The sequence below is a fragment of the Clinocottus analis genome, unplaced genomic scaffold, assembly GCF_023055335.1.
Source record: "Clinocottus analis isolate CAN_PGR_092001 unplaced genomic scaffold, fCliAna1.0.p SCAF_7, whole genome shotgun sequence".
Taxonomy (NCBI): domain Eukaryota; kingdom Metazoa; phylum Chordata; class Actinopteri; order Perciformes; family Cottidae; genus Clinocottus; species Clinocottus analis.
In genome coordinates this window covers 18,223,757-18,248,673 of record NW_027176229.1, presented here as the reverse complement: position 1 = coordinate 18,248,673, position 24,917 = coordinate 18,223,757, and the positions used below count along the sequence as shown (strand labels likewise).

At 40.4% G+C, this 24,917-nt stretch overlaps 2 protein-coding genes across 8 annotated transcripts; one reads left to right on the top strand and one right to left on the bottom strand.

The window, feature by feature from the left end:
- Positions 1-391: 391 nt before the first annotated feature.
- hnrnpk (heterogeneous nuclear ribonucleoprotein K) lies at positions 392-13,876 on the bottom strand. 3 transcript variants are annotated; one of them, XM_068604566.1, is made up of 17 exons: positions 13,824-13,876; positions 12,828-12,901; positions 12,556-12,716; positions 12,004-12,101; positions 10,684-10,740; positions 9,755-9,798; positions 8,211-8,283; positions 7,659-7,772; positions 7,116-7,244; positions 6,437-6,774; positions 5,947-5,994; positions 4,440-4,479; positions 3,636-3,654; positions 3,247-3,279; positions 3,041-3,108; positions 2,489-2,658; positions 392-1,581 (listed from the first exon to the last, which is right to left on the bottom strand). In XM_068604566.1, the coding sequence occupies exons 3-17, from the start codon at positions 12,611-12,613 to the stop codon at positions 1,551-1,553; spliced, it is 1,320 nt and encodes a 439-aa protein (XP_068460667.1). In that variant the 5' UTR covers positions 12,614-12,716; positions 12,828-12,901; positions 13,824-13,876; the 3' UTR covers positions 392-1,550. The 3 variants fall into 3 exon arrangements, with proteins under 3 accessions (XP_068460667.1, XP_068460666.1, XP_068460668.1); XM_068604565.1 differs by having other exon boundaries at positions 392-1,281; XM_068604567.1 differs by having other exon boundaries at positions 392-1,281; positions 7,659-7,766.
- rmi1 (RMI1, RecQ mediated genome instability 1, homolog (S. cerevisiae)) lies at positions 12,602-21,223 on the top strand. Of its 5 annotated transcripts, XM_068604562.1 has the most exons (10): positions 14,088-14,286; positions 14,375-14,562; positions 14,646-14,865; positions 15,990-16,100; positions 16,649-16,798; positions 17,788-17,858; positions 18,036-18,159; positions 18,429-18,504; positions 18,640-18,829; positions 19,447-21,222. In XM_068604562.1, exons 3-10 carry the CDS (start codon positions 14,704-14,706, stop codon positions 20,543-20,545), a joined length of 1,983 nt encoding a protein of 660 aa, XP_068460663.1. In that variant the 5' UTR covers positions 14,088-14,286; positions 14,375-14,562; positions 14,646-14,703; the 3' UTR covers positions 20,546-21,222. The 5 variants fall into 5 exon arrangements, with proteins under 5 accessions (XP_068460664.1, XP_068460662.1, XP_068460665.1 ...); XM_068604563.1 differs by lacking the exons at positions 14,088-14,286; positions 14,375-14,562 and adding an exon at positions 12,602-12,761; XM_068604561.1 differs by lacking the exons at positions 14,088-14,286; positions 14,375-14,562 and adding an exon at positions 13,961-14,058.
- The last annotated feature ends 3,694 nt before the right edge of the window (positions 21,224-24,917 follow it).

The window sequence follows — 24,917 nt, the reverse complement described above, 5'->3', positions numbered from 1 at the left end:
TAATTTCAGAGGGACAACACATTTGTTAGCCACTCAGGTAATAAATCCCAATTTATTTAATGTGAAGATGTGCTGGGTTTTTTTGTCATGACAATTATTAATGTGCGAGTCTGTAAAATACAATTTGGACATCTTATTTGGGGCCTTTCTAATATTTTAATAATTTTCTGACATATAGGAACCAAGATATATATACATATCATTTAGTCAAGAAAATAATCTACAGATTAACAGATGACTCTTGATAGTTGATAATTTTTAAATTGAACATGCAAGGAAAGGCAGCTGGACTGTTGCCTAAAAAGTCACATTCGTGTTCAGCCCAGATCCAATCAGTGCACAGAAAACTGATCCACCCGCAAAATCTTTTGCAATAATAAATGCAAATTGGTTCTGTAAAAAGTGGCACCATCTTTATTCATTTTACAATTTTGACAACGTGAAGTCTACAGCAGGGAGAGCAAACAAGTGTAGAGCACAGGAAATTGTAGGGACAAAATAGATAAGTTCAATATCATTTGTCAAAAACTCAAATAAAATGTCAAAACAAATTTCATGTTCCCCGTTTACATTTTTGAGGCGTTACTTAAATTATTGGAATTCATTTTATCACACATCTATCATGGATATTCTTACAAATTCTTCTTCCTCTGGTTTTAACAGAAGTCCTAAATTAAACATCTCCAAATCCATTCTGAATGGTGAAATTTCCTACATCTTTAAAATAAAAAACAAAGTGTTCAAAATTAAATGAATTGTAGCTTACATTCTGCATGTTGCAGAGAGTGGTAAAGTGTAATAACTGTGTGTGAAGGGACTGATATAAACAAGCCAGAGCATACCCAACCCAAGCGTACACACACAGACACACGACAAATGTGAACTGGAGACACAAGCATACAAATACAAGTCATAAAAATCCAAACCATCAAAAAAATGAAGGTTTATTTTTGTCGGTCAGGAGACTGAAGAATATTCTGACAGATGTGTTAAAAAACAGAAAAAGCAACGTGTATGCGATAAACTAATGGTCCACACTCTTAAAAATGCGGAACATCTACATTTTCTTTTATGCACAGGAATGTCGGACATAATGTTTCATTAAAAAATACAAAAATAAATTCAAAAAAGACACCCACAATCCAGAATAGTCTGAAAGGGATGTGTTGGAAAGGGGCAGAAAGGTTGAGGGGAGGGGCAGAGGGAGAGGGGGGGCAATCTGAGTTTGCTTCAATCTGAGTCTCCTGGGTCTACATCAAATGACCAGAGTACTGCTTCACACTGAAATAAAAAGAGTGGACAAATAAATAAAATACACAAGAGTAACATTGCAATTCACAAGTCAATGACAGTGTAAATATATTGCTATGCAACTGTCGGAGCATAAAATCTTGGGAGGAAACGGGTGGGGAGGCAGAGCAGGAAGGGAGACTGAGAGTAAGAAAGACAGACTGGCAGAGAGAGCGAGAGGGGGGAAGATGTGAAATAAATGGCTGACAGAGCGCAGAGGAGGAGGAGGAGGAGGAGGAGAAGGAGAAAGAGGGGTGTGGTTAGTCCTTGTGTCCAAGCAGGTGCAGCACACTGAAGAGGAAGAGGGAGGAAGGAAGAGGGAGGCAGGATCAGTTACCATGGCAACACTACACTACTCATGAGACAGCCGTGTTAGCATTAGGGCTAAGCTTGGTTAGCATCAACAAGGAAGTAGTGTGCATTATACATGCCTACTGGTTGCCAAGGGAGACAGAAGAGGAGGAGCCTGTGCTATTTGGCAGACTGTGATTTGTTGTCGGTTGATCTAACTAAAAACAACAAAATCACTAGTCTTCCATACAGCAGCAGCCAGGGGAAGAATGAATCCACTCCCTGCTTCACAGTGAAACGGCTTTGATGGCAAATAGACAGTTTTTGATAGTTTGTTTTTTTTACGTCTACCAATCATATTCAATTGACAAATATGACAGTCAAACAAACACGTCAATTACATTGACCCCTTAAAAAAACAAAAACGCTATTGAGTTTGCTTACTCATTAACAGCCATTTCATGCAAGAGGAAGGTTTGAACTAGTTGCAGGTTGCATGGGGAAAAAGGAAGGGGTTAGTGGAGAAGAGACAGCACGCAACAGAAACACCACCCAATAAAAAGTGGGTTCACTTGTATTAAGATGCCATTTCAGAAAGACTTTCATGCATTATAATCTTAACATAATCTCTATACGTGTGGTTCAGAGGGTTTAAAGAAGGAAAGCAACTCTTCAATATTAGTAGATACTTTTAGCTTGCATGGCTTAAGACTGCACTCGCCAAGATGGTTGCATTAACAACACTTTTACAAGAGCTCAGGCCATAACCCACATGACAATGTCACAGAGCAATGTCGGAGCATACAGCAACTAGTCGGTTTGATGAGCACAATTTTATGGCATGAATGGTTCAACTGCAAGTAGGGAGCTGAATCAAGACAGAATTCAGTGTAATGTCAGAACTTGCCTGTTCTGTAGAAGGTACTGGGCATTCTGGATCTGATCCTGGGTGCCAGTAATGGTGATTATTCGGTCCTCAGAACCTTCCAGAGGCTCATCGATCTTGATGGAGGCTCCTGACTCATGGCGGATCTGTTTGATCCGCTGGCCTCCCTTACCAATTATGGAGCCAGCCAGCTGTCGGGGTACAGAGAAGAGCATGAGAGGGGCGGGAAGGAAAGAAATTTAAAAAAACAAGCACGCGGAGAAAAATTTTAAGCACTGGAAATACATGTGTTTAGCTAAAAAAAAAAAGTTGAATTGAAAGACAATTTCCAACTATGTCCTTGTATAGAGTGAGGTCAATGTGTGGGAGACAACATTATTGGTCATGATGCATAAGTAGTGGACGATGACACATAGGACTAAATGTAATTTATATACAGGATGAGTGTGCAGATGACACGTACATGTATGGCAATGTCATGTTTTTATTTAGTCCCTCTGAATGTTATTTGACACGAGGGTGTAGTGGGCGAGGTACACAGATTGTTCTGTTATGTTGCTGTCATAGACTCACATCTTTAGGGATCGTCACTTGTGTGGTGATAACTGGGCCACCCATGTCATTATAGGAGCCACGTCCGCCTGATGGCGGGGGAGCAAACAGACATACAATGAAGAGAAAGTAAGTGGAGCACTTCAAATCAATCATCGGTTGCCAGCATTATCACACACAGCTCAGCAAACGTGAAATCATTTGGATCGATAGGTGTAAAAGCTCACCTGATGGGTAGCTATCCCAGGAGGAACTGTTGTCTGAACAGGGAAGAAAGCCAGAAAGCTTAATATAAACATTATGTCCGACTCAAACATGTCACTCACACATTTCTCAAAAGATATTCTGAAGAAGAAAGCCTTTAACTTAGCTCTACGTGTCATCTTCAACATGTGCTGTAAACTTGTAGCAAACCAAAAGCCCCAATGCCTAAATGTGAGCTGCAATGTCCTTCGAGCCACGTTGAAACTACACATCTAGTCATATTGTCTGTGAACACATTCATGCTGAAAAGACCACCGACGGCTCCACACCAAGACAAACTGACAGCCTTGAAAATACATTCACATACGGACACAGGAAGAACAAAAAAGAACAAAAACAACTTGGTACTTACCACCATATCCTCCGCCACTCTGTAACAAGCAAACGAAACACAAAAGGGTTACACACGGTACAGTGGATTCTCTTCATCTCGCTACAAATCCCAGATGAATGGACAGAGGATTGTAAGTACATATGTATGGATGATGCAGCAGCTTCGTCTATGGAGTAGACTCAACTAAAAGCCACCCAGTTTTCAGCCCACAAGCCAGACTCCTCCTCCTCCTCTTCCTCCTCCTCCTCCTCACTTCCCTCCCCCTCCCCTTCTTGTATCTCCATCAGCCCCTATTTTCACCTGCTATTCAACTGCCGCTGTCACCACAGCAACAGGCAATCCAAAAAGCTGTTGCTGAGCAACGGCAGACATATCCTGCTAGCTCTCAGAGAGAGAGAGAGCGAGAGAGAGAGAGAGCGACCTTCCAGTCTGTCAACAAAGCGTTATTGTTGCCTAGCAACCAACCATGGCCACCCCCACCATCCCCACCCCCAACATCCTCCTTCTCTTTGCAGGAAAAACAGGCCGGCCATGAAAAATACACAGTGAGAGGGCAATTATAGCAGATTTTTATGGGGTATCTCCGACCGGTGATTATGTCCATTTGGTGGGACGGCTTACACCGTGCAAAAACTAGCTTTAGCCAGCGCTCAGCTTAGTGTGTGTGCACCTGTATATGCACAGCAGTGACCAGCAACGTTTGTCGCACTAATATCATTACAGCACAATGGACAATCACAGCATATTGCCTAGTGTTAGGACCGACCAGTGTGCAAGCCTGAGAATACTGGCAACCTAGAACTGCATGCAAGGGTCACTAACCATGTTATCGCTGTAGCGATCCGGTCTGCCTCTTCTCTCACTGGTGATGAAATGATTGGGGGGAGGGATAGAGATGAGGGAGAAAGAAAGAGAGAGAGATGAGTGAGAAAGAGAGAGAGAATGGGGGTGGAGGGCAGAAAGAAAAATAAAATGCTCAGAAAAAAGCTTGACAACATTCCAAAGGATTTTTCTGGTCTAGGTCAAACTGCACACACGCTGAGCAAGATTACAGTATAAACACATTTCCTCTCAGCCATCTTCCCACACAGTAACAGGAACAGCTCTGACAGTGTTATGGTGAGAGAAGTGACAGGTGGTGGTGGTGGTGATGATCAGAGCCAAGGGCTGTTGATTCTCTCCCCCCTTCAAAAAAAAACTGAGCTCAAATAAAGGAATTTGCTGAAGAAATGCATTTCAAGCTTTATCTGGTATTCTTGCTGTTCCTGGATGTCACCTTCATCTCAAACTACAGTAGGTACATAACTTAATACGGGTTGTTGCTTTAGCTTGACAGTTTCACTGTCGCCACGTTGTATTACACAGTGGCGTTATTAACTATGATGGAACAAATTTTATATATATCTATATAGATACATAGAGATATCTATCTATCTATCTATCTATCTATCTATATATATATATATATATATATATATATATATATATATATATATATATATATATATATATATATATCTCTAACAATTTCCGACAAACCGCATCAGCTATATTTAAATCAATTTGATTTTCTCTGGTCAGCTTCACATTAGGATATGACCACCATATACACCACCCACCAAATCCCTTCTCTCAACCTGGGAACAACTGGGAGTAAATAGCAGATTGGATACTAGCATAAGAAAGAGGCAGTTGTACAACATCAGTATCGTTCCTTACAATGTAGGAAAGGTGAATTGGGCTTAGGGTAAGGGACTAAGGCTGCATTCAATCTAAGTCAGGCAATGCAGCAATTAGTGCAAGGTTGTGCGGCTGTATTAAACAGATTAAACATACATTCAAATGAATGGGAGGCCTAACGTTTTTTGCTGCAATGTCTGATTTGGTGTGGATGCTGGTAAGGGAACTACAGGCAAACGGACAGCAGAGCAATGGCTATTTGTAAGGCAGTAATAATTATTGCAAATAAAGGATCTCAGGAAGGCAAAAGTGATAGTAATTTTGTTTTACATTTACGAGAGCAAGTGAACAACCAGGCATAGTCAACAAACTGCAACAATGAAGTATTCACACAGGAATATATGGGACATTTAGGAATACCTCAACACATCAAACTTAATTTAAATTCTTTATGTACAAGTATTTGTAAATTGGAATTATGCTTAACACTAGTAAATGATCCTCACAAAGACCAAGGGGTAAAATGATACTCTACAATTAGCAGGCACTAAGTTTAGTTTAAGTTACAAAAAAATGACAAAACATCAAAAATGTTAAAGTATAGAATAAGTTAGGAGGTTTGGGCAAACGTTTGTGGACAGAAACTTACTTGGACCGGTCATCTGAGCCACGGTACGAGTCATAGTAACGATCTTCTCTGTGGGCAAGATGGAGATGGGAAAAAGATAAACACACCCAGAGAAACACTGATGAGCACATACAATTAATGGCATGATAACCATGATTATTTAAATTTCCGGAGGGGTGCATAGAGCGACACTGGATTACATGCAGAATACTGGAATCAGTTTAACTTCTGAATTAAATTATGTAAAGCAAGTTGAGCAAGTAAGTCTGACTGGAAACTAAGCACCTGAAGAGGGATTAAGCTATTTGCATGCAGATGCAGATGGAAACAAGTGCTCTGGAAGAGATACTCTGAACAAGGCCTAGTATGTCTAAAATATCAAACACTTATAACTCAAGAGGTTAACAGGACTAAAAGGACTCTCAACTTCCAACTTAAGTTGAGTGTTATATGTATTAGTAAAAGAAAAAGCAAAGCCACAGCTGGTAGATCAATTGTGATCATATCTTACCCTCCTCTGTGTGGGTGACCCATGGGCATGTTACGTCCACGGGCGCTCCCCCTGGAAACCCTACTCGGGTGGGGGGGTGGAGGAGGACCTCGGCGGGGGCTTATCTCCTCGTAATCCCGGCGAGAGGGAGGCATGGGTCCCCGTCCCCCTCTGCTAGAGGGCATTCGGTCAAACCCACGGTCTCCACCGCTGGACCTGCCCCCGCGCATGGGGAACCCTCCCATAAGCCTGCGACCTCCTCCCCCCCGCTCTTCAAACATTACTGTGAAACCACCATATTCGTATGTTTCGTCGTAGAAGTTGGGGTCGTAGGGCTGTGCACGGCCCTTTATGGGAGCCTAAAAACGGAGCACAGACAAGAGATCAACTGACCTGAAATGCAGTTTACAAGAAAACAAGTGTGGTGGAAAAAAAATGTGCTACCATTAACAACTCTCTAATCATAATGTAAAAAACATTTAATAAAATAATAATTTAAAAAGAATCAGTTGGAGCATGACATGCTGTTGACATCTGTGCCTACCTTCCCACTTGATTATCCCCCACTATGCAACATTTTACATTTCCAACAATCAATGCATCTTCAATCTGAAGACATGCAACATATTTAATCCTTTGTCTAAGTAATATACTTGCCAATCACAAAAAAGGCCTCTAGGCCACATTAAAAGATACTTACTTCAGCGATAAGCTCCAGCATAGTCTTGATACACTCAACTACCCTCTCAGTTTTGCCGCCGACCAGCACCACACGGTCTGTTGACTGAGGACAACACTCCTGAAACAGCTTGATGCTGGTCTTTGTGTTCTGGAGACAGATAAAAAGGCACACATGAGGATCACAGAAAGAAAAGGGAGCTACTGAATAATAAAGCAGCCAATTCTACTGAAGAAAAACATAGTTCACATATCAAATCAATACTGTGTAATTTCATGGGTATATTTTCCCATCATTGACTATTCTAATATTCTACGACATAAAAAATTGAGGCAGAAAAAACAAACTATATACAAGACATGATTAACGAAAGAAAGAAAAAAAATGCAGTTATACCTACAGCTCGGTTTAATCCAGTCATTTTATGAAGTGCATTCTTATTACAACTAAAAGACTGGCAGCGACAGAAGATGTTGTGCATTACTCACACTATTCAGACTGTAAACTGCTTTACAACAGATTTTGTTTAAAAAAAGAAAACTGATCCACATGCTATAAACATACCTCTCTGAGCTCCTTGATCTTGGCTCCCTTCACTCCAATGATGGACCCAGCCAGACTCTGGTGGATCAGCAGTCGCAGCTCACAGTCAAAATCCATACCATTGTACTGCTGGTACTAAGCAAAACATTTTGCATGTTAGTACATCGGCACAGTCCATTTATTTGTCTAAAGGTCTCAAACCTGCCAAGAAGTGTTATTTCTAAATCTGGCTACATTATTCATCTAAAAAAAGGCACAAAATAGCAAATGAATGCAGTCAGTAAGAACATAATTTCTTTTCCCCCCACTAAATGAGTGCAGGTACAAGCACATGGCAACAGTCTTATATAAAGCCTCCAATGGTTGCGCAGACACAAGTAAACATGTTATGGATCAGTCTGTTCCAATTAAAACACTTATTTGCAGGCTTAAACATACCAGAAGCAGAAGAAAAGCATCTCGGCAAGATATAACTTGGTGATAACTGTAAACATCCATCATTGCTTTCACTTCTAAATAAATTGCTGAGTTCAAAAAGACTCGATAGGAAGAAGAAAAAAAACAAGTCCTCACCTCTTCCAATGTTGGGATAATCTTCAGCAGGATTTCTCCAACTGTCTCGATATCGGCACTGATGCTCAGGATGCTTCATAATTCACAAAGATGATGGGATAAGAGGTTGCCAGCAAGACATCCCAGGGGCGAGGGAACAACATTCAAAATTAGAGAATTCATAACATTCACTTTTATGCCATAAAAAAAACAGTAACACCCCCATTCAACCAACTCACTATTGAAACTAACACAACTGTATTAACGGTTGAGATCCAGTGTTTTCTAAACTTGGTCATGGTCACTGATAATTCACCACAGTAAGTGGAAAAAAATTGGTACCCAAATATGGAATTAAAGAAAAGTTGTTTATCCAGAAAAAGGAGGAAAAGAGACAAAATAAAAAAAGAACCCAAAGAAAAGTGACTGCATTTGGTGACCACTGAAAGGGCGAGACAGGGGAGGGGAGGGAGGGGGGGGGTAAGTTTGAGGAGGATCTGGCAGGAATAAGCACCAAAAGGTGCCAAAGAGAACTCTATAGTCCTAAAGCATAGCTGGGTGGATGCACACCACAAAGCCTTCTAAGACCCCCGATAAGACCCTAACGTTGAATGATTAGGGAAGATTGAGAGAAGAAATTATCCTCTCTTCTATTTTTAAAATCACGTTTACCAAAGCATCCCGTTTGTAAATAATAGCCCGGAAATGTTTTGTTGTCTGCACCCACCTAGTTAAACAATAAAATAAACAATGAATTTACTGATCAAGAGAACTTAAGCAGTTTGTACATGGAAGTAGAATGGTAGATGACTGAGGGAGAGCAACAGAGCAGATTATACCATGGAAAATTAAGGTTGCCACTGCTATTATAAGGGGATGGGAGAAGCAATAAACAGAACACCAGAGAATGCATGGATGATTGAGAAAGAGAAAGATAATATGTACGTTAAATAGCTCCACTAGTCAATAAGAAAGTTTAGATGAAGCAGACGACAGTAAAGGAAAAACACATACAGACAACAGTTGAATGCTAGCTTGCCTTTTGCGTTTCAGAATGGATGGAAATCACGAGTCTATGAGTACACTTATAGCATCTCAAGGAAAGAATGGGATGGTGCGAGAAGCAGTTGAGTTTATGAAACTAATGAAACAAAACAAGAACACCAGTATATCCACTCTGAGGGGGGGGGGAGGGTGGTGAAAACGCAAAGATAGTAGAGAATAATCATCAGTAAAAATAAATTTAAAACAGACATATTGCACAGATTAAAGCAAAGATTTAAAAAGAGACAGTGGCAAAAACCCTTACAACACCATCCTAATTGTTCCTAATTTAATGTTGACGTGACTTTAAAAATGGCATATAAAAGAATCTCGATACGGCTTTTACAGGCAGATTTGGACATGAACGCATTTAGGCATTTTGACTCAGGCTAAAATACTAAGAGAACAGGTAGGTTAAAATACAGTGACTTGACAGAGGCAGGATGACTATTTAATATTCATCTCTTCTTGTTTGTTTGACCTGTAGTCAGGCAGTGAGAGGGAGGAGCTTAGGGACATACCGCTCAGGCCCACTGCTGTCTGGGACTGACACACTGGCATTGAACTGGGCGTGGAATGGGCAGGGGCCAGGGCCGTTCGAGCACAGATGTCAATCAAGTAAGGCGCCCATTTAGGGACAGGGCACGATTATGGACAGGGCCAACCAGGGTGTCAGGTGGGCGGGCGCAGGAGGGGCCATCCAGAACATGGGCAACAGAGGAGGAAGTGGGCAAAAGTCAACAGTAAAATAATAAACAAGGGAGAGGGAAGAGGGAAGAGGAATACATTTTTAATATACAGGCTCTACACTGTTCAAACGTGACTTTAATTTGATTCTCTCAGAGATAGGTTTGTCAAAGAGAGAAAAGGAGAAAATGTGACATTGGAAAATGGGTAATGGCATATTAAGAACATGATAAGTTCAATGTTGGGGAATAGATCAGAGACAGTGAGAGGGAGGGGTAGAGCAAATTGTGGAGGGCTAGAAAAAGCGGCAATGACATTGAATGATTTAAAATTGGTCAGGTTGCCTTATTAGCTGGTGTTGCAGGTGACCTCATGATCACCGCACTGTGCCATTAAATTTAGATTAACAAGAGCATCAGTGTTGCCACTAAAGCATTGTTAAAATAAAATATCAAGATGGAGAAACAAACGGACATTAGTACCATGGGCCAGTTTAGCTAAGCTAAATCACATGATTATTATACAAGAATAATAAGATAAAAATCAACCACAAATGGTTTGTCTGACATTTTTATGAACAGAGTGCTTATATCAATACAGGTATCAGCTAACAACACCCCATATTAACACAAGAAAATATTGCTAATTACCAAAGCAAGTCCTATAGAGGGGCTGGGTATGTTGGAAGGCTGAACACCAGTGGTGGGAAAAATAAATACCAAATAAAAATTCTGAGTGAATGATACGTATAAGATGAACTCACGTCTGTACGGAGGGCTTTGATGTTTTTTCCACCCTTCCCAATCACAGCTCCTGCATTCTGAAAAAAAGACAACACTTAACTTAGAGCTGTATTGCAACAATGAGTCAAAAGGGGACAAGAAAAGTCGTAAAAATAATAAAGCAATTTCCCCCTCGATATTGTTAACACATGGGAAAATGTTGGCTATGTAGATTCCATTGTTTCCTCATTTTTTTCAACCCCCTTTTAAAAGGAATTCAACCTTTGTTTCTTATGAAATTCTAACTGTGGTATAATGCAATCAAGACATTATTGTTCTCTCTACTTCTAGCCGTGATTGAACTGTTTCCATTGACGTGCGAGACTTGGATATTCCAAGTGTTTCTATGTCACAATGCCTGAGTAGCATGAACATACCATTAGCATGGGCATTCTGCATAACTCAAGCCTCAAACTCACAACCTTAGATAGCAAGGGCAAGTCACTATCTTGGTGAACTACTGTTAAAAAAAAAAAAAAAAATTCTAACAAGATTTTTACACTACGTCTACAATTAAAAAGTGTATAATTTAGTCATGAACACTGGAACTATATTTAGGGACAATTTGCCGTCGCTGGGTACAGTACCATTTACAACTAAATGTTTCAAGTCACCAAAGGCAAATTTTTAACTAAGTCAAAAAGGACAGTCTGAAGATGTAGTATAGAAAGTTTGGTGTCAATTTGGGGGGGGGAAATTAGAAAGGGATAGGCTAAATCTGTTTTGCAATTTGAGAAAAACAGAGTGATGGACGTCATAATTCCTCCTTTATGGAAGCATCTGAACCTTTCTGCTCACGATGGCCTACGTTTTGGTGAAAATGTTGCTTGCATGTATGGCAGATCTGTTAGGAATTTTCCAAGTGAAAAACTTTAGAGGTTTGCCCATGGTGCAACAATTAGGACTCTTTACCCACAAAACCAGTTGATAAAGTTTACCTTAGGACTGAACCTATGTGCTAACATTTCATGGTAGGAGGAATAATAATAATATCATTCAAACAAAGGGGGACGATTGGTCCCTCATGAGAAAATGTAAAGTAAACTACTTTAATTAACAGACATGGTGCTAGAGAATATAAACATTAATGTCAAGAAGAGCCCGACGTCTGTACGACCTTTAATAAAGGGGGGAAATTAATTATTAAAAACACGGATGTGATTGGCGTGACAAAGAAATTTATGAAAAATGGATGGAGTACAAGAAATCTACAGTCTTACACAAGACCTGCACAAAACAGATAAAAATACAAATAATCACAAACAGTTTACTTATGAAATGAAAAAGTAAAACTGGTTTACTTTGCTCTGCAGGAGGATACGAAGCTCAACCATCTCGTCAGAGTTCCTGGATCGCTTGAATGATTTCTGCTCATCTGCATCCTCAGCAGGGCGCTTACCTGGTATAGGGAGATAAAAAAAAAAATACACACGATGCATACACAACCCTCCACAAGACGAAATGAAAAAACAAATCAAAGAAAAGCACTGAATCACAAAACTCTGATTTCATACACTGATAAATTAGAGCAAAACAAGGCAAGACATTTGTTTGTTGCATCTATGAAGACATAGTTTTGGGAGAGGAGCCCAGTTCATAAAAATGGCTAAACAATTGAAAATACATTTTCAACCTCCAAGAGAAATACCAAGTGAAAATGTTTAACCAAAGATAACTTGCAGTACATTCCAATATCTGAGCCAAGTCTTTGGCTATAACAACACTACCATTGTGATCTTTCCATTACATAACACAGATTCATTTCAGATGGACAGATTTTTTTTTAAAAACTGTCAATAAACTGATACATTCTGACAAAATAACCGAAAATGTAAAGAAGCTAGGTGTTATACCGTTAGTCTCTGTGTTGCCGAATGAAGTATCGTCTTGCTGTTCAATTTCTGTCTCCATGGTCTTCTGAAAGTGAAGGAGATGGGTTGAGGAACAAGGTCCGGGGAATAGGCAGCGATTGGGAGAGCGAAGCAGAAAACGGGCCCCCGTGTGTTGTGGAGGTCTGTCAGCATCGTGAAAAGCAGAAAAAGAAATGAGTCAATTCAAGGTGTGAGCTGGAGATCCAGCTATTGAAGAGCCCGGGATGAAATGGCGAGGAAAAACCGGCACTCACCGATATTTATTAGAGGGACAAGGGCGTGTTGATAGGCGGAACTAAATAAGCAAGGACCAAACAGCTGCTGCGACCTGTCGGGGAGGGAGAGGCTAGTTGAAATACTGAAATATAGGCTCAGGAACAGCAAAGGCACCAATTATGATCGCATGCATTTTACTCCATTACTGCTCGTGAATAGCCTTGATTGATAACTACGTTTAGTAACGTCTCAGGTAAATGTGGGTTAATCCATCCAGCAAGCTTTAAAAACAATCTCTTCTTTAAGGGACACAATTATCATTTGGCATCGTAACACAAACAAGAGGTGGAGTGGGATGCATTAATTTGCATTGTTTCGGACACTCGGGATCTGAGTCAATCAGCCAGCAATGAACTAACAATGTTAACGTTAGCCACCGAAACGATAAACGTTACTAATTACAGCAAATTTATTGACAGCTATCTCAACCGGAAAAAAATGGAGGGTTTCCAATGTCAAGTAATGCTGTAATTGAACAACTAAAGCCACAATATCAGCAGCGTTAGCGCACAGTTGTACCAACTACCGCGAAGTACCGTCATCGAGCACCAGTGCGCTAACCTAAGCTAGCTGCCTGGGCTGAACAGCCAGGTTAGCTCCGAGCTTTGTCGTGTGACTTGAGGTCTATATAAACGACCCTACACTATTTTCAAACATTGACTAGTTGTATAGGAGGCGAGACGTTGCGACGAGTCCGTAACTTAACGCAAGTGGGTTGATAAAACACGACCTCTTGACCAATACAAAGACCAGTCGGAACCCCTCAAGTTAGCGACGAGCTAACTTCGCCATGTTGCCGTCGGGCTCAAGGGGAGCTAACGTGAGCTAGGCCATATAATTAGGCGGCGATGCACCAAACCCACAATACGGGAAAAGAGACTGCCAAAAAACATATGTATTGTTACCTGTGCACACACACTACATTAAGCCCAAGGTGGCATAGGAAAACTGTGAACTATCGTTAAAACACAAACCTGCAGGGCAACACCTTACTCGTTCCCCTTCCTTCTCTACCGAACCTGGAAATGTACACATTTAGCTGAAAGTTGCCGATTGGTTGAACGGAGAGTATATCAAGCAGGCGGGAGTCGCCATTGGCTACCTGAGACGTCAATCGCAGGAGCAGGGGCGTTTTCAAAATGACACTATAAGCTCCTTTTCCGGGTGCAGATACATTTGCAGGTTGCTCAAGTTATTCCTGTATTTAAGGTATGATGATTGCAAGGCTTTTGTTAAGTAGTGTCTTTCTAAACACTTCAACGGCTTAGTTGTTAGACATAACAACTGCGGTTGTATGTGGCGTTAATAGCCTCTATAATGTTTATCATGTTGTATGGACTCGAAGCTAAGGCATAGTAGCACCAACATTTGTCAACTTTGGCGCCTTAGATATTTTCCACAACACTTCGTGGAAGAGGCTGCCTCAACGCCTCCCAGGTAACTTCTACACATGTATTAATTATTCTGTCGCATGCTATCCCTGCCGGCATTTCTCACTAAATATGTCTTTCTCTCTCCTCCACAGTATCGAGGCGGGACCACCTGCTGATAAAGGGCTTATTACAGCTGATGTAACCACAGCACGAATAATTATACACTAATTTCTCCGGTTGATAAATCACCACAATATTGAGTGTCAAGTGGCTAAGGAGATACAGAGAGTAGATGATCCCTGAACATAAAAACTCCCTATAAACCCTCATGGATTACATGGTGCTATGCATTTGAATGTTTGATCCAGAGTAAATCATTACTGATGAATATAAAATAACTGAATTGTCTTCATATAATAACAGATAACAAAGAAAAAGATATCAGGAGGTGGTCTAATTTAAATGCAAACAAAGGACGAGGATGGCCCCTGAGATCCAGGCAGTGGTGCATGCTACCCATGCCTGGCTGAAGTCCTCCTGGCATGTCCAGGTGCCCTTTGCCTGGCTGGAAGCCTGTGTGGAGTGGCTGCAGGAAGAAGCAGGAGGAGCAGGTTGTCTGTCACAGCAGCAAATTAACCAACAGGTAAGCAGGATATCTGGATGTGTCTGTGCAGCTGAATGTAAAATGACCACAGTCCAGACTTTGCTTCGCTGTCACGGAGATAGCTCACTTGTGACATGATCTGTGACTTAAGACTTGGTTGATGTGGCAACAGGTGGTCGTATGGAGGGGGAGAGGAATACTACTTTTAAGATGGTCTCATGCGTTGGATATGAACGTCCTCTTGATGTCTCTTCAGCCATCCACTTACTCCTTGTTGATGACCTTTGACCCCTTCCCAGTTAGAGCTGTAACTGGATTTGGACTGGTGTTCACAGACAGCAGATGTCTGTTCCCAGTATTCACTCAGTCTTTAGTTTGCGGTCTTTGCCGTTTCATCACAATTCGTCATTTGACAAAAAATGTATTTGCAATTTTAAAATGTTGTTGACCCCTAAACAAACATGCAACACACAGAAAGCACAACTCATTGAACCTTTGAACAGACAAGCATCAAAAACCCAAGACCATGCAAGGCTTCACTACCGTCAGCTGAGAAGAGGAAGATCGCGCTACAGTGGGTTGTGATTGGCAAAAGTAGGCGATTTAGGACTGACGAACCCTGTTTTTTTTTGCAGCATGCTGATAGCAGGGCAATTATTTTGTGTAAATGGCATGGGTTCGTACTGGTGTCAAGTGTACCTGCTGCTGGTAGCGTCATGTGGCATGTGTTTTCCTGCATCATTTGTACGCCACAGTGTACCTAAGTATCGTTGCTTAACAGCTCCATCCCTCTGTGACCAAAGTCTATCTCTTCTTCTTTTTTTTATATCGCTACATAAGGAGGATAATGTTAAATTGTTCAAGGCACAGATCAACTCCTGTTGGTTTCAGGTGACGGAATATTGGTTTGTTCAAGTAGCCCACATGGTCACTTCAACCAGGAAGTGCACTTGAAAGATTATGGTGAGGATGTTCATATCGTGAACAAGAGACCTACTTAATTTCATAATTTCATGACCATCTGTGGAAGTGAATGGAAGTGGTGAATAGTATAGGAATATTGTCAAGTAACTGATATTAATGAGTGTCATAAAATCGGTCTTGCAGTAGGAAATACAAATCTTAAACCATCATGTGCCTCTCTGCATGATTTAACATTTTAGGCGCTGGACCAGTGGCTGTTGACAGACCTCAGGCACCTAAGCTACCCTGTTCTCCCTGAAGGACTTTCTCAGGCCCAGAAGACTGAACTCAGCGGCACCTTCTGTGTCCAGGTACAGGTTTATTGATCATATATTTAATTGCTATATTTTTAATCTCATGTTTATTGTTGCATGTTGGTTGAAGGCATTTTCTTAATAATATAATTGTCTAAATTATTCCTATTTCCATTATCGCGATGCACAACACAGATTAAGTTAAAAAAAAAAATGTAATTAAATTTAAAAAGAAGATAAACAGAATTTTCTAAAAACACAGCAAGAATAATGCTGTTGTGCAATTCGTGGGGAAAAGACGACAGGAGTAAAATATAATCCTTATTATAATAAAAGACCACTCGATTTCAGTTTTCCCTTGCATTGAAAATTAAAACTCAACTGAAAACGCTGAGACATTGTAATTCAATGTGAATTACTTCCACGGCTCTAAGACGAGAGCCACAAGATGGATGTTTTACTCGCAAATAAGACTGGCAATTTAAGAAATTCTCATGTACAGTATGTATATATTATTTTGTTAACTGCAGTTTATTTCCATAGATTCTCAAGAAAGTAATTTGCAGCGCAAATGCAAAGTAATCAAAGGTCCCACTCTATTTTAGGTTGAATCATTGCTGGACATCAGTCAGCCTGCGTACAGTCAGATGCAGAAGTGGAGGGGCTCGGATTGTGCCAACGATGAGGTGTCTGCTGTCACACAGTTCACCCAGAGGCCCTGGGAAACCAGACCAACCCGTATGCTGCTATTGCAGGTCAGAGACATGTATAGTTTTCAAAGAAATCTTCTACTTCTTATACGTATTTCATTATACTTTGTAAAATAATGTCTCAGTGGATCTAACAGCATTAACCTCACACCAACAGAATGTATGATGTAAGTCGTCTGCCTCTAAACTTGGACAACCTCATCATTCTGATAACCAAGATCTGCCAGACATGGAACAAAGTTTTGCAGCTTTATTATTATGTTGTTTCTGAGAAAGTTTTATGATCACAATAGTCTGAAAGCAAAACACACTTGGGTAGGTATCTTAAATGAGCTGCGAGTAACTCAAGTGTATTTGACATTATAAATACGGTGTTACACTATGTACCAGTGTGTACAATTATACTCAATCAACTGTAGAATCATTTATGAGCAGACTGTGTGTGTTTGGTTGGACAGAACAGTGCAGAATTAATCTTTTCTTCTTAACTGAATCAGAGTGGACGGGTACAATCAGTGCGAGATTCGAGTACATTTCTGTAATACAAGGCGCAGACTGTAATTTTCACCTTAAGTAATACACCTGTCACTGCTCTATGGATTTTCAAGAATAGTGCTGTGTTGCTTAGAAACGTCGCGGAAGGCTTTTTCTTTTCTTTTTTCTTTTTTTTACCGTTTCTGAGATCTGAAGATTTACAATTCTAGGAATTATGAGATGGAGAGACCCACAGCGGTTTAACATACAGGGATACGGTCAAAAGGCAGGTTAATAAAGCAGATGTGTTCAGATAAGCTTTTATCAACTTCACTGGTTTTGGGAAGTTTTGCACCTGAACAACCTACCACTAGAAATACATAGAAATGTCTTTATAACAATTTATCTTCTACTTTTAATATTCCTCCAATGTTTTCAGAAAAACTGGCGGCCACAAGGGCAGCAAAAATGTTTAACCCTCTGTGGTAATAATTTGAGAATGTCACAATGATTTACCTGTCCAGCTGTTCCTGGTTAAATATACTGTCTCTGTTGATCAGGTGACAGATGGAGTACAGAACTTGGAGGCCATGGAGTATCAGTCTGTCCCTGCACTCAGCACTGCTCTAAGGTTAAGAATCAATCTGTTTTGCGGAAATGTTAGTAATCCTAAATTAAAAAACATATTAGTTCTTGCCACGCCACAGTCAGTTTCTCAAAAATAAAGAAAACTTGTGTGATTCAACTGAAACTTTTTTTGGTATTAAAACATGTTTTAATTGGGATTGTTGACTCTTGCAACCCTCAGGCCTGGTGTGAAGCTGCAGCTGCAAGGGCGGATGGTCTGCAGACTCGGGATGCTTCTGTTGGGGCCGTCCAACATCAAGGTTCTGGGTGGTGAAGTGGAGGACCTGGTGGAGAGGAATAACCAGGTACACTGTTGGTTTCTGTTGTATATCAAAAGCAGATTCAAGCCTATTATATTTTCTTAATTAGTTTTTTTATGTTTGTGAATACATTTAGGTCTTGATCGCCATTTTTCCTTTGATCCAGCTTTGAGATTAAAACTAGTTGTTATGGGTCAGTTACTGTTTACAGTTTATAAACCAAAGATAAATGCAAAATCCCAGCTGTTGTCATACTGCAGTGTATAACATGCACTTATGTATACAGGTTCAGTGGTATATTTCTACTCTGACAGGGCAAGGTGCTGTGTCGGACTCTGGGACTTCCTGAGGAGCAGCAACAGGAGCGAGAACCAACTGAACCACTACAAGGTTCAGTTCATTTAATTCATTTAAATTTTATATAAAATAATGCCTGTTTTGAGAATGAACATATATTCTTATTTCGCCAACCATTTTAGAATTGAACATAATCACAATGTTGTCTCTTGTTTGTTATCTCTTCAGGAAACCAGGAAGTGGAGGATCTGGAGCTAGATGATGCAGAGTTGTTGGCCAGTCTAGAGGCCCAGGAGGAGGTGGAAAGGGTTCAGGTGGGGCCTGTTCCAGACAGTGGCTACGGGACTCTCAGTGAGACCTCCAATCCGTCCTCGACAAGTTCCTCTATCAGTAGCCTTTTCTCGACAGCCTCATCCAGGTGGGTGGTTAGCATTGACATTTTAATGCTGAAACTCCTTTGTGTTCACCGCTGGGTAAATATACCTTGACATTTAGAATTTTTGCTTTATGTTTGTCTTCAGAAGAAATCTCTGCATTTATCTTTCCTGTACTTTGGAAAGCATTTAACACTTACTGATTGTACTTCCTATAGACTGACATAATGTGTATATATGATTTTTTTCATTCTTGGCGTTGCTGTCTTTATCTGTGCCTGATGTCCCGTGAGCACCAATTTCCTGCACAGTTAGAAACAAATGAAACTGAATTGCCACATAATTTGATCATTTTAAATTTGAATGACTAAGGCAGTTCACTACTTATGATTTAAAAACAACAACCTTTCTCGTGTCAAATTATTGTAAATTACCAACTTTAGTCTTTACTCAAAAATAGGACTTAACAGTTTTGAGTAACATCTGACTTATCTTTTATCTTGATCTCCTTGTTCCTGTAACTGTATGAAGCGTAAAATGATCTGACATGAGCTACAACCACATTTGATTTTTTTTTGGCTATAGCTCTGCCATTTGCATAATACTTGCTGGTTTGAAGCTATATTATTTCAGTCCAACATTTTTGGCTGGTCTCTTGCAGAAATGAAGCCTCTGCCCGCTCTTACAGAATTGGTTCGGCCCAGAGCAACAGAGGTGGTTCGGTACCGGATCATCAACACGACACCGAACAAGAGGATCCTGACCCCTCAATTCAACAGCAGATCTCAGATCACAGCATGGCAGTCGAGGACTTTCCTGATGAAGACTTTGACGATCTTCCTCTGGATGAGTTGGACAGTGTGATTTTTCAACAAAGTAACAATGTTACCACGCAGTCTGTCGGCAGTCACAGAAACACACCACAGAGCAGCGACAGAATAACGGGAAATCCTAACAAGGCAACAAAACCCCAAACTGCTCAGTTTGAGCAGCACAGTTTGAATGGCTCTGGGTCACGGCTTGGTTCCAGCAACTCAAGATCCACCCCACCGAAAAGAGACAACCAAGGCTTTATTATAGAAGCTGTAGGGCAGGCCTTGTCCCCAGCAGCAGCAGCGTCACATGAGTTAGGCTTTGTTACTAATGATGAGAATGATGTCATGGATGACGATATGGACTGCTTTCTTGCAGAGGTAGAAACTGATTGGACTGAAGGGTCAAATCCGCTCCCTGTTCAACAAGGACCAAGTAGAGACCGAGACAAAACGATAACTGTTGAAATAAACCGGCAGAGTGACCGCTTGGTCCCTGCTCTCACTCTGACATCTCCACCTTTTACATATTTGTGCCTGCTCGAGGAGAAGATGTCCAAACCACAACCTCACACCACAGAGATACGAGTCAAAGCTTTCATTGTGACTCTCGTGGGGAAACTGAGCAGCAACAACGGCCTTTGGCGAATCTGCGCCACAATATCCGATGGAACTGGTTACCTGGACGTGGAGCTGTCCGATGCGGTTTTAACGGGCCTGCTGGGCTTCTCGGTGGCGGGAAAGGCGGCTCTGAGGCGTGACCCAGCCCGGAGAGGTGAGCTGGACACCGGGATGAGGAAGTGTCAGGAAGAGCTTGTGGACATGTGCTGTGTTATGACCATCGCGCTTGAACCAGACGCCAGAAAAGCTTTGGTGACCAAGGCGGACCCTGTCGATGAGAAAGTATTCCAGGAGCTGGAGCAGAGGCTGGGACACAGGAAAAAATAGACAGGAGTAGTTGAGGGGAAGTGGGCGATAATGAGAAAAGCATCGCCTAAATCAACCTGCCCTTCTGCTTTAGATTTGGAGAGCAAAATGTGTGAACTGGATGTCAGATGATCAGCAGGCAGAGTGTTGCAATGCATCCCATCTGCTATATGTGAATGTGACATTCTGTCTCATTAGAGGATTTCATTCATCTATTCAAAGAGCTATGTTCTGCTTGAAATGCATTGCATCACTGCCAAGCAAAGTAAACAGATCTTTAATATCTACACCGTCGGTGATCAACATATGAGTTCAAACTCCCAGATTGTATGTAACATTAAGAAGTATCTGAAGAGAAGAGTGGAGCATTTGAGATGGGAGAAGGGAATCGGGGGGAGAAAATAATTCAAACTATGATTGTTGTAATGAATTGCCAGCCTTTGCATTCATTCAGTACATCTATTACTTCTGACTGAAATATTATTGAATATCCAAGGGCAGCGTGGGTCTTTAATGAACTCCCACAGAGGAGATGAGAGGAAAGGGAGATAAAAGAGAGGCCATGGTTTCCGATTATTTCTTTCATTATAGAGTCTCATCTGTTTTTATCTTTGATGAATGAAGCCCAAATGTAATGCCTTGCCTATTTTTTACTGTATATTGAAATAAAATTGTTCTGAAGGTTTTACAATTTTCTTTCACACTATTTTAATGATAAAACATGCTTGAAGTAAGTGCTCGCTGGTAATTTTATATTTCCATTTCTCCTTGTCAAATTAGTTTTATATTGCTGTATAAAAAGTATAGAAACAATAACCCGACATATTAGCAGTGTTTCATTTGGTTTGTAATAGCTTCATTAAACGCACATTTGGGATATGCACCAGTTAAATGCACATATTGGTAATTAAATGCAACCCGGCAGTACTATTCGGTCTTATATCTCTTTAAGGATGTCAGAAATGTCTCTTAAAGACGAAACATCTCAACATGTTGCGCGACTCAAATTGATTTGTGCAGACTCAAATTAGGTGTCAGTCTCTCACACTTCAATTGTTCAATTGCCTAAGTGTGAAAATGAGCACACTAAGGACCCGGGCAAAGAAAGGCTCGACAGAAAACGTATGTTGGTACGTACGTTTGCTTACATTGTGTATGTCTGTGGGCTCATACATGTTTAGTATTGTGTTATGACTGTGTGCCCTTCCTGTCAGGTAGCTGGTCTCTGTTCATTAGGGCCTAATCAGGTTGAACGTCTAAATCGGGGCCCTGCTATGCATGTCGATAACCTGTTATGTGCTAATGAGGCTTGATACGACGAAGGGGGGCGGAGGAACCCATAGGGGATACAAGTGGAATAAATATTGGGTGAGAGAGTAAATGATACAAAAGGGGAGTGTTGCCACGGTGATCCTGCAATTAAACCTCACCGTATACTGTATATATTTAACTATTAATGACTATTATTATATGTCAATAACCCTGCTGTTTACATTTTTCACAAATTGAAATGAGGAAATACATTTTAATTACATGTGTCCTTTGTTTATTTTTGTGTCATGTTAAGGTGTATATTAAATAAAGGAGAAACAAGAAGGACAAATAAATGATTATATGAAGAATAAGAGAAGTTAAGGTCCATATAGAAGTGTACTACTGTACAAGTACGGAAACATTACGATTAAATGCAAGGTCCATTATACTTAAAGAGCTTATATCAATTGGAATTTCATTGATTTGTTTGATTGATTACTGCAATAGTATTATGTATGGCACATCATCCAAAATCCTAAATAAACTCCAATACATTCGAAACTCTTCTGCTTGCCTGCTCCCGTGATCACATCACACCTGTTCTCCAGCGCCTCCACTGGCTCCCCGTCCCACAACGGATCCAAAACCCACAAAGCCCTCCATAATCAGGCCCCCTCCTACCTCACAGACCTGCTTCACAACCACACTCCATCCCGTCAGCTCCGCTCCTCTGATGCCAACCTCCTGTCCATCCCTCATGGGGCCAAGCACAAGACATGGGGTGACAGAGCCTTCTCTGTATCCCCCGCCCTCTGGAACACTCGCCCCAAACTCATCCAATACTACACTGACCTCCACATTCAAATCACAAATCAAAGCCCATCTCTTTAAAATTGCTTTTAATGTATGACTGCATGCTCTGTTCTGGTTGGTTTTATGTGTTTTATATTTTTTAGGATGATTTAGAAATGCTGTGTAAAGTGTCTTTGAGCACCATGAAAAGCGCTATATATTAAATTGATTATTACTATTATTGATTAAGTTTCCTCATCACAAATTGTGTGTTGGAAGTCAAAAACAGCCGCATATCATGGTTTGTTGATCTATAATGTCGAGCTGTAAAATGTTTGAATTGAAGGAAGGAACACAACATGAAAATGGAAATTAAATATTTTAAAAAGGAAGTCTTTAAAGTGGTCAGGAAAACAAAGAAGCTCCATCTGTTGATGCACATCATGTGATCGATAGAAAGCTCAATATTTTGTCAAAAGATTTAAGTTTTCATCATTCTTTAATAATGTGCATTTACATTTATTTCAGCTTTTTTCCTCAAAGGGAAATATTTCAGTTTGATCTGTTTGAGAGCTAGTAACTACTTTTGCTTTTTTCAGTTAAACTATACAAGCTTATAAAAATGATGTATTTTTCAAAACAGTAGTCAGAATTAACCTCACTTAAAACTTCTGTACATTTAAATGTGGTATACAGGTAACTCAATAATTAGCCAATAACATGATATATACAATAATATAGCACACAACAGTGTTTTGTTCTATTTTTTAGGATGTTTTTTTTTTCTTATTCTAATTTAATGTTAGTATTTTCCATTTTTTCTAAGTTAAGATCTGAGTACTTCTTCAACCAGTGCTAATACAAATACCTTTTAGGCAGTAAATATTAAAGACGGAAGTGAGCAGGAACAAAAAAAGGACACAAACCATTTGCAGCAGAAATCCTCTCAAAGATCTGAGATCATTTCCTTCTAAATACATGACATGTGCACTCTGTTTCAGAGGTTCATTAAAAGGCTGGAGTGCACGGTCTTCTGAGAAAATTACAATTTTTGAGTCTTTAAAAGTTGGTCATGCAGCAACACATAATAATCGACATATTTCAGAAGCATGAGAAAGTGCTCGACTGCCCTAATAGCTTTCCATTTGCAATATTATTTCCTCTATGTTAGTCTTCCACTTCTGTCTCAGTCCGGAGAGGTAGCACGGAGAAAAAAAAAGATTTTTCATTCCCCTGTGAGTTGGATGTACCTTTCCAAATTACAGATAGCAGGCGAGTGGAGGAGACTGAGTGAGCGCTCACATTGGAGACAGAGCACTGCGCTAATTTTTCTAATGTTCATATACAGCTGCACTGTACCTCTTTGGTCATTACAAATATCAATGAAAAAGTACATGAGCAATTCTAATACCCCTCCTGCTGCAGCAGATGTGATTTTTTTTTTTTTGCCCTATTACATTTAGTAATGAAAAATCCACTTAGACAGCTCAACCTCTCTTTTAGGCCTCCATCAAAATGAGCAAATGGTTTCTCTTCATGGCAAAAACATACCTCTTTACGTGTGTGTGTGTGTGTGTGTGTGTGTGTGTGTGTGTGTGTGTGTGTGTGTGTGTGTGTGTGCATGCATGCTTGCTTGCTGGGGCTTGAGGATGTGAATCATTAAAGTAATGGAAATATATGAAGAACTCGGACAAAGGAAACAATAAAGTACCTTTCTACTTTGTTTTGGCTCATCTGGGTGGATGGGAGGGATGATTATTGTGATTGGAAAAGAAATGATGAAAGGCTCATAGCAAAGTTTTCAGGTGCGTTTTTTTTTTTATGTTAACAGACCAAAGGTTTTGGTGTCTTGGGTATTGTAAATTAAAGCCCAATTAATATGGCAATGTTTTAACATAAAGATCTATGAAGTAAGACATCTCATATCACAGAGTACCAAGTAAACAGAAAAGATACACAGTAATGGAGATGTGTCGAATTTAGTAAGTATTTTAAAAATATGTAGAAATACAATTAAAAGACAAGCATTTAAAATGTTACGTACATTAAAATACATATGATTTGGTATAAAAGCAGTACCACGAGTAAAACTCTCCATGTAGATTGAAGCCTGTAAGCCCGACCGGCCGGCTCCCCCTCAGGTAAAAACTGTGAGGTCTCTCAGCACGTTTGCTGTCGTTTGTGCAGTTGACGCTGTCAGCTCCGCCAACTATGAGTTGCTGACTCCCGTCCGCTGAGAGGCGATCCCCATCTCGTGCGGTGCACCTTTCAACGATCCGTCAGGATTTGTGATGCCAATTGTGATCAATTGTGATGCCGCTATACAAAATAGAGACACTTTCACAGA